The sequence below is a fragment of the Candidozyma haemuli genome, assembly GCF_002926055.2.
Source record: "Candidozyma haemuli strain B11899 chromosome Unknown H_2014730914, whole genome shotgun sequence".
In the NCBI taxonomy this organism is placed as follows: Eukaryota; Fungi; Ascomycota; class Pichiomycetes; order Serinales; family Metschnikowiaceae; genus Candidozyma; species Candidozyma haemuli.
Window position 1 is genome coordinate 268,667 of NW_020289907.1, and position 16,210 is coordinate 284,876.

Consider the following 16,210-nt stretch of genomic DNA (forward strand, 5'->3'; position numbering starts at 1 on the left):
GGAAACGAGCCTACAGCCGTCCAGCGGTTATGCAAACATTGAACCCTTCAGCATGACCAGCATGCCTTGTTCTCATTAAATCGTCGCAGATTAAGCTCCCGTGCTTGAACACCGACGAGCAGCCCGAGGAACAGCCTCGGCAGCCACAGTTTGGAATGCCCTGGGCTTGCGAAGGAGTAGCAACGTGGTGAATTACTGACGGATATGGCTTACCGATAATTGTTGGGATGGACGGGGAAGAGACGAGGCAGGGCCTTCTAAAAGTGAAAAATTTTGTAGTTGATTTTTGGTCTTTTGTAGGATGAAGCTTGTCGTTATCGTTTGGCTGTTACTGGTTTCTCGGCTCCGATGATAGGACAATGGTTTGAAGCCAATCCTGGTGGTTTCAGCCACCCCAGAAGAAGCAATTTTGCAATGATAGGATACGGTCCAGAGGAGAAGATTTTGCGTCTTTGCTGCTTGGTTTTGAAAAATTTTAAGGAACTGGGCTGCTTAAGCAATTGCTTCTTGGGTTTATGAGACTTGGCCAAATACAATGGTAATCTTTCGTCCGATTAGGTAAATTTGGTTGAGGGGACTTCGCTGGTGAACCGGTGAATTTTAGGATTTTTGAAGGTCGTTGGGAGACGGCGACGGTGAACCTTCCAAGGGTATATTATACGAAGAAGGTGCCATTGAAATGGACATTGGATCGCTTAGGACGAAAAAAGTATCTTCACCGCCCTTTCATACCATCGGCAATCGAAAGCCGGTAAACCAGTGAATCTTCTAGTCGAAAATCTGGCTCCATGGTTCGCTACTGATGCTACACTTCCCAATTCATAATGTTCGTTGAGTTTGAACTACGATTGAAAGCATACGAATTGTTCGTGGTACTCTGAAGAAGACTGGAGAATAGTTTTTTACTATTTCTATTTCTATTTTATTTCTATTTCCAGTTTCAACCCAGATGAGAGATACTTCGGTTGGGAGAGGCCACCAAGATAAACCAATTTCCACCTTACCTAGCGTCGACTTCAACGGTCGAACCTGTAGGGAATATCCCAAGGAAGGAAAAGAAATCCAAGGCTTTGATCTCTCAGCTTTAACAATGACAAAGCATCCTTGTAGCTATAGAACCTATCAAGGTCTTGAGTAGACGCCGATCACGATTAAAGATCCAGATCTCTTTATATCTCAGACATTCAAGAACCACCACCACGATAGGAACTCGCTCCAACGGTCAGTCCTTTAGATTTAATGTCTTCAAGAACACGGTTAACGCTGTGTGTTCACGTAGACCGTCAAAACACCTAGTTGCAGCGACCGTCTTCACCCACAGTCCCATAAACGGGCCATCACGTCTTTCTCAAAGTAACAGAAGCCCATTGCTTCTGCTTCTTTCCCACCAATTCAACCATCCACTCCACTCACTTCATATCGGTGCTCTTCATAACAGAACCAATGTAATCCTGAAGGTAGTCGTTTTCGTGGGTATACTTTTCACAAAGCGCTTGTGAGTCACGCACGTTCTGAAGAAGACGGGTGATTTCCTCCTTAAGTCGAAGCACCTCTTCCACCTTTTGTTCTTTGGATTCACTCATGATGTAGTTGTTAGAGATAATCTGGCGCGCCCATTACTAGGGGAGGAAGCAGGAGAGAGAGAGTAGGAAGAAGGAGTGGCAAGTAAGAAGTTTTAAAAAAAAGTTGTTTGGGAATTGTTGGTACTATTAAAAAGGGTATGTGTCGTTTTCTTGAATTTTTGTCTTGGGTTGTCTTGGTTTGTCGGTATGGTAGTACTTCAAAGGAAGTAGATATTTCGCAGCCACTACTGTAATAAGCTGATATAAGGTTCACCATTACTTACCTTGAAGACTTATAGAAAATGTTCAGAGGATTTTAAAAGTTTTCAAAAAATATGTAAGGCTCAAATGACGGTCGAATAACCCAACAGCGTTCGTTTTAACGGTCGTCTAACAATACTGGTAGTACTGGTACGAAGCAGACAGTGATGCCACCCAACATTATTCTTTGAAAATAGCTTATTCTATATCTTGACATCCAAATTAACAATATGGAGACTATTCTTCAAAAGATTAGAAGTATTAGGAAAAGCTTTTCTTGTCTGAGGAAACAATACCAAGTATTTTGCAGCCATTCTAGCCAACAACTTTAAACTAGAAAAAAGCTTCAAACACTTATAATACCTACCTGAACTGACTAAGAAGCAAATTGCATATAAATGACATTCCCAGAATGCTCTTAATAAAATGCAGATGTCCTTCTCTCTGGAAGTGTCTCACTACAAGCCATGAACCACAGACATCTAGATTGACAACATAACAACCAATAATACACCAAAAAAAAAAAAAAAAAAATACAAAGTAAGCACGTAGCCTAATCTAGACTTCAAACCTTCTATAAAATCGACATTCCCATAAACTCCCCATATCTTTGTAGGCCCCTTTATTGTATCACAGATTCCAACCAAGTGATGGTCGTGCGCGGCCCATCACCAGCACACGCCGCCGCCGCTGGCGCCCATTTCCAGAAAAAATCAACCAACCCTCGTATACTCCATCTGCTACAACTTTTTTTTAACTACACACATCATGTCTACTATTCTCGACAAATCTTTGGACGACATTATTTCCACTAGAAGAACCAAGAAGCCCCAGGGCAAGAAGAAGGCCGTTGGTAAGGGCGTTGGTAAAGTGCAAAAGAAGCAGCAGCCTGTTTCCTTCCAGAAGGTTGCCAAGAAGGTCGCTGTTCCTCAGCCAAAACAGTCTTTGGACTTGACTTATGCCACCAAGGTGGTTGCACAGGGCTTGCCCCGTGACTTGAAGCAAGACGCTATCAAGGTATGTTTAATATTTTCCTGATGAAGAAAAATCTGGGAAACGAGAAGGAAAAAGTAGCTACGAGCTTGCCTGGCGCAAGGGAGTGGCGAATCTTCTCTGTGAGCGTGTTTCGTGTGTGATGCTGTGGAAACGGCAAAAACTCAAGGACGGCTCAACGAAGTTGCGGTTCAGATGCTGCTTGGACGTGTCTTTGGGACGTGTAAGCTAATGGACTGCAACCGATCTATGACGGTTGACGGCGAGCGAAACTGTCTGGTGTTGAATTGGTGAATGGTACTGGCTCATTATTGTTGGCAGGGCTAGGTTTGTCATTTTGGGATGATTTCGATGGGACATCGAATACCATGGACGAGACTTATTGATACTGGGATACATTTTGGGATAATTTTGGGATACTACATTGGGACACATTGAATACATTACCGAGCTTTACGCTCGAAGAGCAGCTGGACTGCTATTCATTTCTAGATCGCTACTTCTTCACTGGCGACTCTACTTTTACAAACCATCCCCATTGCCGCCATATCATTACACCAACCACCGCAAAACAGACAAGACAACTGCAACCTCACTTGCAAGTCATCTTGTTGCATCAAGAAGCACATGATCCCCAGTTGGATCGCTTCGTCTTGCATTCGCGTTGACCCATCAACTCAATCATGGAAAGGGACGTAAGAGTGTCTCACAGCAGGCCACGGATCTCACATTCCTGATTTTTTTTTTTTTTTTTTTTTTTTCGCAGCTTAAAACTAACAAACGTAGGAATTCTTCCAGTCGCAGGTTGGAGGTGTGTCGCAGGTTTCGATGAACTACAACGAAAAGGGTCAATTTAGAGGTGTTGCTACCATCGTGTTCAAGTCTCACAAGAACGCTGTGCTGGCTGTGGAGAAGTACAACAATGCTCCTATCGACGGCGGTAAGTCCAAGTTGAAGATGGAGTTGATTGTTGACCCAACCAAGAAGCCATTGGCATCTAGAATTAGTGCTAACCAGCCTCAGCCAGTTGAGAAGGCTCAGCAGCAGAAGAAGCAACACGCCCTCAAGCAAAAGGTACAGCAGAAGAGACAGCAGCTCCAGAAGAAGGCTGCTAAGCCAGCTAAGGCCAAGCCAGCCAAGCCAGCTAAGAAGACTGCCGAGCAGTTGGACCAGGAGATGTCTGACTACTTCAACAACTAAGAAATTTTCGGCAGCTGTGCCAGCCCTCACATTCTCCAAGGGCGTTTGTAAAAGTATATAAGATGATAAAGGTTCCCCAGTTGGAAAACACAACAACCAAGGGACCTGGGAGCAGCCGAGAAACAGAATGCCATCAAGGGTTTGGGTGCAAATGACTGCACACACTGCATTCTCGAACAAACCGTTGGTGCGGTTCCACTTTTGGTGATAAGTTTCTCGCTCTCGCTTGGTCTTATTATGTATTCGCGCTAATTATCAACTCTCAAACTTCCACCACCACCCCACCAAAACTCCACCACAGAATGCCCAATATTGACTATATCGTCACTGCAGAGTTCCACGTGGATAAGGGGCCTTCCATAGTGCACCAACACCCCGAGAATCTTCCCGGTTACGACAATTTGGCGTTTCTCCCTGAGCTTATGCTTCCAGACCAGATACACCGTCGAGAGGAGGACTTCACGCTCTTTCTACTTTTCAAAAACAAAATCACGGGTGAATTCCAGTATAAGAACGATGGCCAATGTGAAGACGATATCTACTTTATGTATACGGTGGTGAAGAACGTGAGTGACGAGTCGGTTAGACGAGGACTGGTGATTAAGGCTCTCTGTATTATTACACGGTTGCCATACTTCAAACACTTCCGCCCACTACTTCTTATTTGCTTGGATAGTTACTTTGAGAGTGATAATGTGGAGCTTCTTGCCGAATTGTATACGGCAATCAACTTGAACAATTTCAATGTCAACAGCACTGAACAGCCGCTACTAAAGAGACTACTTATCAGCCTGGTGCTTGATTTGCCAATTAGTGATAAGGTGTACGGGGACGAGAAGTTTAGGAATAAGCTTCTAGGCATTAGGGCGCCGAACGAGGATATCTTTATTCGTAAAGACTTGTCATATAACTCGGTGGTGACGTTTGCAGGTATGAAGATTCCTGTGAAGGTGCCTCTATTGCAGCTTCCCGACACCGTGGGCGACTATATGAACCCTACAGACCTTAACTTGAAACCGAACTTAATCAACTTGTTGACTGCTCGTTTAGCGACGCAGCACCATAATAATGAATTGACCATCTATGGACTTTCTACGCCGGCTATTATCGTGTTAATTAATGCAATTTTAACGGGGAAAAGGATTATTTTCTTGAGTTACGATAACTCGGCTGGCCATATTATCGATTTGATCTTGTTGACGTTGAAAATTGTGTCTGGTGGAGGCATTCTCAGTGGCCTTCTTAAGAACTATAACGTGTTTCCAATGATCGATGTTTCCAAGATTGATTTATTGAGCGAATGTGACTCGTACTTAGCTGGTACGATTAATCCCTTCTTCAAGGCTCATGAGGCCATTTGGGACCTTCTATACGATATTGATGCCAACGAGTTCCATGTGTCAGCATCACTCAAGCAACCTGAAATCCTGAAAAACTCCATCATCAGCGAAGACGCTCGTTTCTTGTCCAACTTACAATTTTCACTCTTTACCTATAATGATGATTTGACGACCTTGCAGCTTATTTTCAGAAGACACATCAACGAGATTATACGTATCTTGGTTTCCCTGAGAAATTTCAATGACCCAGGAAACAAGAACTATTCTCTTCTCATGGATGGCGTGGGTTACTATTGGCACAGCGATACCAGTAAACTCGTGGAGATGTCCTGCTACCAACTAATATCCTCCAGGTTCCAGGACCTAATGTACTCGGGCAAATTCACCTACAGCTTGCAACTTCCTAATTTATCTAATGAACTTAATCTTATGATTGACTTACAACATCATATGCAAAAGCTATACAACGTGACGAATGCCATGACCACTCCATCGAAGATTAACGAGAGAGAAATCTGGTTTAATATTCTTAAGTACCTCATCAGCGGGAAATCTTTGGAGACGTTCCTTCTCGTCACCTATTTAATACCACCCAATTCCTCGACAAGCCTACAAAGTTCAGGAGCACATGGCGGGAACATGACTATCTTTGACAAGAACAAGGGTATTGAGCTTTTGCTCATGAACTTGTTCAATGAAGACGACCAGATTAAACTGAATGTGGTGATGATTCTCCAGGAGCTTCAGGACAACTTCTTCTGTGGCTGGTGCCTCAATAACTTTATGAAGTCCAACTACGTCTACGAAGTGGCTTTTAACGAGCTCGTGGAAGCCTAATATACCCTCTTTCCTTACAAACACCATAGTACCCAGATGAATTCAATTCTATTTACAAGACGGGTAACCTATTTTTCCATATCGTTCTTTGATCTTACTTCTCCTCGTCCTTGCCGCTGCTCTTCTGCTTGAACACATTCCATACACTCAAACGGTCGCCCGGAGTACGAGAAGAGTAAGCCTGACCATTGCCGATGTACTTGGATTCACGTCCCTGGCCTTCATAGTTGAGTCCTGGGTTGTTGGTAGGAAAACCTCTAAATGTGGTACTGTCGACGAACTCATCATCGGTCTCCAAGCTGAAGTCGTTTTCCTTCAAATATCTTTCCTCCTTATGACGAGCAATATGCTTCTTGCCATATACCACAAGAACTACAGCACCAGCACTGTAAAGCACCAATTTGGTGGCCAATCCTTTCCTTGTTTCCATGAAGAAAAGTGGTTTGAGAGTGGGTACTGCAGCTGGCGAAGGCTCGTCTCCAGACAATATCCTTCCACCATAATAATGAGATCGTGGCCTGGTGCGATCAGGTAAATGTGGGGACCTGAGCAGAGATGAACAGGTGAAATTGACCACGACATTTCCACAGGGGGGCAAATCTCCTGGTTGATGGTCTTCCGACGGTCAAAAACCTTTACACCTCCATATATAAGGATTCTTCGTTGGGTCTCACAAAGTCTGCCTCGGCCAGCTATCGCCGCGGTTGCTGGCCATATTGGGAGATTCGAGTGCACTTTTTGTTACGAGCCCAAAAAGGGCAGGGCACACGGCAGGACAGAGAGAAAAAAAAAAAAAAAAAAATCCAAGTGACATTCTCAACCTAAAACTTCCAACCCACATTTACTTTTAACTTCCGGTCCCGATTTATCAGACTTGTCTTTTTTTTGTCCTGAAAAATTCGATTTTTTAGCCATTTTTTCATCTGTCAAGTTGATTTCACCCGTCTATTTAATTCTTACGGCCCTTACCGTCTTCGTTCTTGCTTTTACAATGGGGTCCCTTCTGAAGTTGAAGTTCTTAGTGAAATCGTTCGTTTTCGGCTCGCTTATTGCTTCGTGTGCTCTTTACGGTGTGTTTGCCTCCGTCTTCCTTCGAATCATTGGCAAGGCTGAGTATGCCCAGTACACTGTGGCTAGAGCCTTTTACTTCCTGTTCAGCCGTCTCTTGGGTATCAAAATTATCCTCAAGAATGAGCATTTGTTGCATCAAAAGCCAGCTGTGGTGATTTCCAACCACCAGTCGGCCTTGGACATTTTGGTCTTGGGTAAGATTTTCCAGCCCGGCTACACCGTCACGGCCAAGAAGGCATTGAAGTACCTCCCCTTCTTGGGCTGGTTCATGATTGCATCGAGAACTTTCTTCTTGGACAGAGCCAAGGGCGAGAAGGCTAGAAAAGTGTTGGACCAGGCGCTTTTGAGCTTGAAACAGAACGACAGAAGTCTCTTTATGTTCCCTGAAGGAACCCGTTCCGCCACCAAGAAGTTGGAGATGCTCCCATTCAAGAAGGGCGCTTTCCACCTTGCAAAGCAGGCCAAGATCCCCGTCATCCCTGTTGCAGTGCAAAACTACAGCACGTTGTTCCAGTCTAGGGACAAGATCTTCAAGAGCGGTGAAATCATAATTGAGGTTTTGGAGCCCGAGCCTACTGATAAGTTGGAGACCAAGGAGGATGTTGACGCCTTGGCTCTTCTGATCAGAAACAAGATGCTCAAGTCGATTGAATCGATGGGCTACGCCACCACTTCTGACCACAAGAACGTCACTCCTCCACCCACCACCGAGGAATCCACAGATGCTGCATCCGACGAGAGCATTGAGATTGTCTCAGAATCCACTCCATTAATTTCCACCGACTAATGAAACTGGAACATAGTTACGCTTGCGTATCTAGAACATGTATAATTAGAATCCACGATGAAGATGTCTTATAGTGTAGTTCAAATAAGCTTCCATGGCCTTTATCTAGCATTAAATTTAGGTTTGGCTCATTGTTCTGATGACTATGTGAACCACCAGACCACTAAAGACCGCGTTCGGGATTGTCAATAAAGACTATAATTTTGATCAAAGAGGGTTCTGATAACGTGAACAGAATGTTGTATTGAAGTCTTTTCGTGTTTCGTGTTGTCCTCAACCAAAGTGGTTTATTAGTTTTGGGCAAACAACTCATGGGGTGCAATAGAATTCCCAATTCGAAGAAATTAAATGTGGTACTTTTAATGAAATTTTCATAAAAAAAGCCTGGTAATTTCTTGTTCCTTGGCTGGTTGTTGGTGAAGATATGCTCAGCACGCCAAGATCACTAAGAACCAAGAACACAGAACTCCCTGCGTTTTATACTGTGAAAAATGGAATAATTTCCAGATAGTTTATTGGCCTGAAATTGAAGGTTTTTTGTTGATTAAACAAGGAAATCTTCTTTGAACAGTAAGTAGATGATACTGGAGTATGGGTATTCATGTCTCATTAGCCCCAGGGACCACTTTCTACACAAATGAGTCGTATAACTCTTTTAGACCACCCAAAATATGCTTTTCTAGTATCAGAAGGCTTCTGTTTTTTTTTTTTTTTATACCAGAATCTATCCTTAATCTAATGAAATGTGGCTCACCTCCTCATCTGAGACATCTTCACCATTACCAGTACTACCACAAAAAGGATGACAAAGTGACCAATCTGTACGGCCTTTAAGGATAATTTTAGCCAAAAGAAACGACCAACAGGAAATTACACAAGGATCTACTCAGACTTCTCGATTCCTTCCTTCCTTCCCGACAACTACAACTACTGGTATTGCACCATCTATACTCCCAAGCACACACTACAACTTCACATCTGCCACTCAATTACAACCCTTTTACCCAGCACCCTTTAAAAACACGTCTCCTATCATCACCAAAAAAAGAACACACTTCATCGCCCAAAGCCCCGTTTTCCATAACGAAGTCCAATTGGGTGCAAATTAGCATGGCTGGTGAAGCGAAGCCACCCATATAACAATGCACTTCCATTTCCTCGTCAACACACCCTTTCATTGCAGTTGCCTACCAAAAGAGACATAAAATTACCAAATTTCCTTTTTCACCTTTTGTTCCACAATGCTGCCTTGTTATCAACACTGAGGTCTCACATATGCGAAACCACTAGTGAAAAGTTCCACAAAAGCTTGACAGAAAACCAAAACAACAAACCTGAAACACCAGAAAGCACCAAAACTCTTCTTTCTTCCTCCATCTAAATCCACCTAAATCCCTCCTTCCTCTCTTTATTCACCTGCCTACTTTGCATAGCCACCGTTGGACCGTTTTCTTACCTCTACACTGCGGCTGGGCATACATGGTGTACTCAGTCAAGAGAAGGTGAAAAGGGTTCCCCCTCTTTTGCCCGTCGCCCCCTGATTAGTATAAATAGAGAGCAAAATCCGCCTAAAAAAAGGAAAGGAAAAAAGATAAACTTTTCAAAAATCCAAAATCCCTTGTGGTTGTTCCAAAACTTGGGCCCTTTTCTGACCAGGCTGCGACGCCAAAGACGCTTTTTTTTTTTTTTTTTTTTTTTTCGCAATTAGTCGTGTCGCAGAAAAAGAAGCGCGTCACAAATCAGTAAACCAAAAAACCAAAACCAAAAACCCCATCTACACTTTACGCCTTTTTCTGACCTTCGGCGATTGTTACATAAATAGAAGTCACCTTTAGCTCCTTCTTTTTTGTCTGCCATGTCGGAACCAGACTTGCTGCACCATTATAAGGTGCTCAAACAGTTTCTTGATATTCTGGATGATCTGGGCTCCAGGACAAAGTCCAACTCGTCGCGTGCCATGAGGGCCAGGGAGAAGCTTCTCAAGTTGCTGGGCGCCCAGTTCCGTGAATTGAGTACTGACGTTTATGACGAGTTGAAGCGTCGTATTGATGAGAGTCAGGCCGAACCAGACTTCTTGCTTCCCAAACTGACATTTCATCCTAAGAGAAACCAGGCTAGACAGAAACTCTCTCTGTTGCCGCAGACGAGGTTTAAGGATTTGGTGCTGGATATTAGTTACGAGATTTCCAGACGTAATTTACACGTTCCTGCTGCCCCTGCTGCTCCCGAGTCTCCCGTTCGTACCCACCAGAAGACCCCTTCACATGCCTACTCCCAGGCGCTGCCTGAAACGTATAGGACCCAACCGGCCAACGACGAGGTCGACTTGAACCGCATTGACGATGCGGAAATCTCCCATTCTACCGTTGAAGATGTCCCCGAGGCTAACTCCACCTCTTATAATGCTGACCCACAAACGCTGCAGCTTTCACAGGAAGAAACTTCCAAGCAGAACATTACCGTGCAGCCTACTACCGTGATACCCACCAAAGCCAACTTGACGTGGTCTAGTGATGAAGAGGAGGAGGAAGATGATAAGCCAGTCAATAGAGGCGTCAATACCGGCGGTCATTCAGCCAGTAATTCAGCCAGTAATACCGGTGCCGGTACCGGCGCTTTGGCTGGTGTTGGTGCTGCTGGTGCAATGGCAGGTGCTACCGCCAGAGGTCTAATTCCTAATGGTGGTTCTTCTAATAAGGAAATTGAAGACCTCAAACAGGCTCTTCAAGCAGCTGAGGAACGTGCTAATGAACTTGAGAAGACTAATGAAGATCTCAAGTCTAACCTAGCGGCTACCCTCTCGCAGAAGGATTCACTCGAAGCCGAAAACAAGCAGTTCCTTTCAAGATCTGCCGATGTGGCTGATCCAAAGGAGCTCTCATCCCTCCGAGAGGAGCTTGAGAGCTTGAAATCTTCAAGTGCAGCATTGAGATTGGAGAACCAGGCATTGAAAAACAAGCATTGGAAGGATTCTAGACACCAGTCTCGCGATCTCGCAAGTCTTTCAAGAGAAGATTCGCTGTCTGGTCAGCTTACATCGCTGCCAGGCCATCTGGGTTCTCGCCCACACTCTGGCTCTTTGAACCATGCCTTGGAACTCGCATCTAGAGGCTCTCCTAACCAGTCTCCATCGAAGAGCATCAGTTCTGTTCGCTCTGGAGTTGACGTGAATGACGAATTGAAGAAGCTTCATGAAAAGATGGCTGCTTTGGATGGTCCTCAGAATGTGCCATCTGCTTCTAGAAGAGAGCTGCTTTTGAAATCTGAAGCTTCCAAATGGCAGCAGAGATACCAGGATGCCCAAGCTGGTATAATCAAGAAGAACATACTGTCTTCCACACCTCCATTGCAAAAGCTTGTGTCGCCTAGTGGCTTAATACCGTCTAAGACCGCGTCTCAATTCTTTGCAGCCATTGAAGCTTTTATCATCAGTCTTTATGATGACGAAGCCGACCAAGATATCCTATTTGACAAAATCCTGAATGTCGCTTGTCTAGCGAACAAGCTTGCCTCTGTCGGTGACAAGAGTGCCCTTTATGAAAACGACCACCTCGCAGTCAATGTCAGAGAGGCTGCTGGTCACTCGTTAACTGCTACAAGGTACTACGGCTCAAACAAAAAGATGCTTCCAAGAGTCGTTGTCGAAAAGTCAGTCGACGAGCTTGCATTCACTGTGTGTGATCTTGTATCCACGTGTAAATTAAATGACGGTACTGCCCCTGTTGAAGAGCAGTCCCAATCTATTCCAGCCCCAACTCAAGATAGCAATGATGCCATACGACCCCTCAGAATTGGAAAGTCGACCAACCTTAGTCCTCCAGACAAGGATGAGGGCGACCTTCAATCATCCAACTCTCGTGGTATGAGCCCAATGGAGGACTACTCCACTCCAAGACTGCGTACTCTTTCCACCGAGGCTCTACAACGTCAAGAGAATGCACCTGTCGACAGTCCTAGCCCGGCCAAGGTACTTCCAGGATCGATGCCATTGAACGATGCTGCCCAGGAGAAGCCACTCAGAGAAGAGCCAGCCAAGAAGGAGGAACCAGCGAAGAAGGAAGAACCAGTCAAGAAATTGACGATGTTTGAAAGACTCTCGGGAACGAAGAAGAAGCCAGAGAGCACGCCAGCATCCCCTGAAAAGGCTCCAGAACCTGAGAAGACAAATGAAACGACTTCCAAGGTCGCTGCAGGCGCTTTGGGTGCTTCTGCTATGGGTGCTGTTGCTGCTGCCACTGCTGCAACCACTTCAGATCTGCAAGACCAAGAGAACAAGGACCGCTCTTTGACTGAGTCGAACTTCAATGCCAAAACAGAACCCGAGCCTAAGACTAAGGCTCCAGAACTGACTGAAGAAAGCAAGAGCCCTTCGCAAAACAAAGAGAACTTGGCTCCTTCTACTCCTCATTCTGCCTCCAGAACCAACATTTTGGATAAGGTGAGACAATTCGAGAGTCCTGAAGAGTCACCATCGAACAGGCTTATTTCGAAGACGAAATCACCTTCTCTGGTGTCTGTTAAGAACACGAAGGAATTGTTCTCAAAGGATGGTGCTGAAACTAGCAGCCCTAGCCAGCTGAGTCCCGCTGGACCAAAATCTACCGATAATACCCCAACGAGAAGCAGAAGTTTGTTCCAGACCTTAAGAAACAAGTTCGCTGGTGAATCTCCTAAGATCGAGAATGAGAAGGCTGCTGTCGAACAGGAATCCCCTGTTCAGGCTGCAAAGTCTGCTGTTGCCTCTGAAGCCAATGGCCAGGAAACTGATTTGAAAGACTCTGTTTCTAAGGCAGCTATTGGTGCAGCTGCTGGTGCTGCCGCATATGTTGGAGCTGACAAGGTTGCCGATGGTATCAAGAAGCATAACGAAGATGACAGTGATAAATCTCTCAACAAGTCTGCCAACGTGAATGATAAAGAGATCAGCAAGCCAGAAATTAGGGAACCATCTTTGGACAGCAAGCCAGTTGCGAAGGAAGCTGACACTGATTTAAATCTGGAACAGGGATTGAAGCCCAAGCCATCTTTGAAGGCTCTTTCGAACAAATCTCCATCTTTCAAGGTCAAGAAGGTCAACTACGCTGAGAAGAAGGACGAATCTGAAGAAGAGGAAGAGTCCGAAGAGGAAGAAAGTGATTATGACGACCAAGAAGAAGAGGCCAGACAGAGACAGGAGTACAGAAAGTCGATGGCTGCTGCCACCTTCAACTTTGATTTGTTCGATATCGATGATCCTGATAACACTTTGACGCAGGTGTTGCTTTATTTGGAGCACCAGACTGTTCAAGTTATCTCCACTATTCAAGACTTGTTGACTGCTATTAAGAAGCCAGATGCTACCAGAGGGGAGTTGAGAGAGAACTCCAAGGCCATCTCAGAAGTCATCAGACAAATGGCCGATGCTACCAAGACGTCGATGAACCAGACCCGTAACCACCAATTGAAGGAGCACGGATCTTGGGTTGTTACGAGTTTGGAGGACTGCAACCACCGTATGAACAACCTCTGCAGACCACATGCTGACAAGAACGACGAGGAGTTCGCCGACAAGAACTTCAAGCAGCGTCTTGCCGGTATTTCCTTCGACATTGCCAAGTGCACGAAGGAGTTGGTGAAGACCGTCGAGGAGGCCAGTTTGAAGGAAGACATCGCCCAGCTCGATGCCAGGCTCAACCAGCCTGACGATGATTTGACTTAAAGTCACCCACATATTCCCCCACCCACACACCCCCAGCCCTAGGGCTACTTGTACATTAGAATTAGAAAAAATGCTATCATGAATATTAAACTGGTCGTAAGTCTATCGTATGTATTTGGAGAGAAACTTGCGGTGAGTCTCCGAGTGTAAGGTATCAGTAGTGTAAGACAGTTGCTTGTTATTGGAATCGTTCGTTTCTTTCTTTCCCCTAAACGGTGTATTTCTCCATGAGCTGCGTCCTCCCTTTGTTTTTAGTAGGTTATCATGGCCAGCCCGTTGCTCTTCGTCCTTTGCTTTCTTAAGCTCTGCTATCACTTCTCTAGATTCCTTATTTTCACCGTCTTCTCTTTCGTCATCCGAAAGGCTCCCACTTTCAAGACTAGAAGCGTCTGTATTCAGAGTAGCCTGACTCTCCTCCTCGTCCTCTTCATCTTTTCTTCGTTTCCTGGAACTTTCAGTCTCCTCTAGAGCTCTCTTCCCTAGAGATGGAGAAACCTTAGCACCTTCAATATCAGGTCTAAGTTTTAATTCTTTCTGGCCTCCTAAAGCACGTGCATGCTGGATTGTATCTTTGATAGGGTTACCACGGCCTCGCTTGCTTTCTAGCGTCGGTCTGTGGTTAGTAGTCATTAGTAGTTGATGAAGATTAGTATGCGCACTGAAGATATGGAGAAAAGAAGGGGGAAGGGCAAGAGTAATGTGATATTTTTCTACCGGGCAGAAACGAAGGAGAATGAATATGTAGACGTTTTTAATTTGCTACTTGGAGTTTTTGCTTGTATATCGTTCTTTTATATCTTGTCTATGGCGCTGATGCACCCATGGTGGTATTTCGCAGCCATTGTGGGATGGAACCATACTGGGGTGATATGGATGGGAGCCACAATGGGTGATTGAGACCACTGGGTGGTTATTAAGATGCATTGACATGATGCCATGGACGAATGGGCTGTAAATGATCTAGGGGGCCAGGAATGCTGTAGTTTTAAGTGCATTGCTTGGGTCCCATATGTAGCCACCTGAAGACCTCTTGTGGCGTATCTTCTTCCTTGGTAAGGTTACTCGCCATCGCTTTGAATTTCATCCTCCCAGCCTTCTTCGTCATCGTCGTTCTTACGCTCAGGCAACAAGTCGGCCATGATGGGCCCGCCCAACTCTGTCAAAAGCTCAGAAACCTGGCCAGCCACGTCAGGGTCCATAGCCTCAGCAGAGGCACTGTTCAACACACGGTAGCCCTGAGTAAGAGCAGAACGAGCGTCGTGAAGACCAGACTGGACGTTTTCGTCGTCGGACTTCTTGACCTGGTCCAAGTCGATTTCTCTATAGTCGCTTTCTTCGGGAACAGAAGAAGGGTTGAGCTCGCCGTAGACCTGCTTGGCACGAAGAAGATGGGCCAAGGCTTCGTAGTAGAAAGCGTCAAGCGCATTATCGTTGATTTCAGCAACACTGGCGGCAATGGATGGTGCAACTTCGTACATGCCCAATTCAATTGCAAACCTAGCAAGACCCAACAATGGCTGGACCAATTCAACGTATTCCAAAGAAGCATCTTCGCCATCGTCCTTCTTTTGGTTCTCCTCCAATGCAACCTTCTTCTCTTGGAACAACAGCCACGATTTAAGCAAAGCCTCTTGGGCTTCTTCGTTCTTTTGCTGGGAGATTCTAATCGACGCCAAAAGCGACAATGCCTCTGGATTAGTCTCGTCAAGAGTCAAAGAATGCGAGATCAACTTGTCACACTGTTCTTCAGCCTCTGGCTCCATACACAAGTCAGTCATCCAGATCTCGATTTCGGCAAAAATACCCTGGTTCAACTTCTTGATCAAATGGCCAGCCAAGTCCTCTGTGGATGGGTACAACTGGGCCAAATCCACAAGCACCGAGTCGTCAGTGCCCAGGTTGTCCACAACCTTCTGGAGCTGTTCTTGAAGCTTAGCCAATGCAACATTGATATGGTTAATTCCGTCATTACCACCAATGATCTGGCCCAAGTACAAGAACTTGTCCACACCCAAAGCACCTTCAGTGTCCAAAGACACAGCTTTCTCCAAAACATTATAGGCAGACTCCACGTCGTTCACCTCTAGTAGACACTCACCAAACACCTCCAAGAGCTTTGGGTCGTCCTGGTTTTTAGCAACTTCAGGCGCCAAAAGCTCCATGGCCTTGTTCTCCTGAGAGCTCTGGAGAAGGGCACGTGCCCTTGCAATCACTTGTTCCATGAAGAGTGTGGTTGTGATGAGGTTACACTGAGGGTCTGATTTTCGCGATGAGTGGGCCTGCGATGCCTGGTGATGGTGTACCAGGAGAGGAAGACGTAGAAGGTACTGGGAGGCTGCTGTTTATGAGATGAAGGTTGAAGGGTGATAGGTGGTGACAAGTGGTGTCGAAAAATACTAATTAGTCCAATTTTTATGAATTGGCTGGTTTTGATTGGGTATTGGAAGATGAGTGGAAGGCA

The 16,210-nt window shown here is 45.3% G+C and overlaps 7 protein-coding genes across 7 annotated transcripts; 4 read left to right on the top strand and 3 right to left on the bottom strand. All coding sequences in view use genetic code 12, as the record gives it.

The window, feature by feature from the left end:
• Positions 1-2,591: 2,591 nt before the first annotated feature.
• CXQ85_004659 (RNA-binding protein) lies at positions 2,592-4,016 on the top strand (the record flags this gene model as incomplete). The annotated part of the gene is made up of 2 exons (XM_025488272.1): positions 2,592-2,840; positions 3,615-4,016. The coding sequence occupies 2 exons, from the start codon at positions 2,592-2,594 to the stop codon at positions 4,014-4,016; spliced, it is 651 nt and encodes a 216-aa protein (XP_025342934.1).
• A 302-nt stretch (positions 4,017-4,318) lies between these two features.
• Positions 4,319-6,193, top strand: MEA1 (Mea1p; the record flags this gene model as incomplete). Its single annotated transcript, XM_025488273.1, has 1 exon — positions 4,319-6,193. One exon carries the CDS (start codon positions 4,319-4,321, stop codon positions 6,191-6,193), a length of 1,875 nt encoding a protein of 624 aa, XP_025342935.1.
• A 94-nt stretch (positions 6,194-6,287) lies between these two features.
• On the bottom strand, positions 6,288-6,623 carry CXQ85_004661 (uncharacterized protein; the record flags this gene model as incomplete). The annotated part of the gene is made up of 1 exon (XM_025488274.1): positions 6,288-6,623. One exon carries the CDS (start codon positions 6,621-6,623, stop codon positions 6,288-6,290), a length of 336 nt encoding a protein of 111 aa, XP_025342936.1.
• Positions 6,624-7,184: 561 nt separating this feature from the next.
• On the top strand, positions 7,185-8,051 carry SLC1 (1-acylglycerol-3-phosphate O-acyltransferase; the record flags this gene model as incomplete). Its single annotated transcript, XM_025488275.1, has 1 exon — positions 7,185-8,051. The coding sequence occupies one exon, from the start codon at positions 7,185-7,187 to the stop codon at positions 8,049-8,051; it is 867 nt and encodes a 288-aa protein (XP_025342937.1).
• A 1,855-nt stretch (positions 8,052-9,906) lies between these two features.
• On the top strand, positions 9,907-13,749 carry SPA2 (Spa2p; the record flags this gene model as incomplete). The annotated part of the gene is made up of 1 exon (XM_025488276.1): positions 9,907-13,749. The coding sequence occupies one exon, from the start codon at positions 9,907-9,909 to the stop codon at positions 13,747-13,749; it is 3,843 nt and encodes a 1,280-aa protein (XP_025342938.1).
• A 102-nt stretch (positions 13,750-13,851) lies between these two features.
• CXQ85_004664 (U2-type spliceosomal complex subunit) lies at positions 13,852-14,379 on the bottom strand (the record flags this gene model as incomplete). Its single annotated transcript, XM_025488277.1, has 1 exon — positions 13,852-14,379. One exon carries the CDS (start codon positions 14,377-14,379, stop codon positions 13,852-13,854), a length of 528 nt encoding a protein of 175 aa, XP_025342939.1.
• Positions 14,380-14,807: 428 nt separating this feature from the next.
• On the bottom strand, positions 14,808-15,971 carry CXQ85_004665 (uncharacterized protein; the record flags this gene model as incomplete). The annotated part of the gene is made up of 1 exon (XM_025488278.1): positions 14,808-15,971. One exon carries the CDS (start codon positions 15,969-15,971, stop codon positions 14,808-14,810), a length of 1,164 nt encoding a protein of 387 aa, XP_025342940.1.
• Positions 15,972-16,210: the final 239 nt, after the last annotated feature.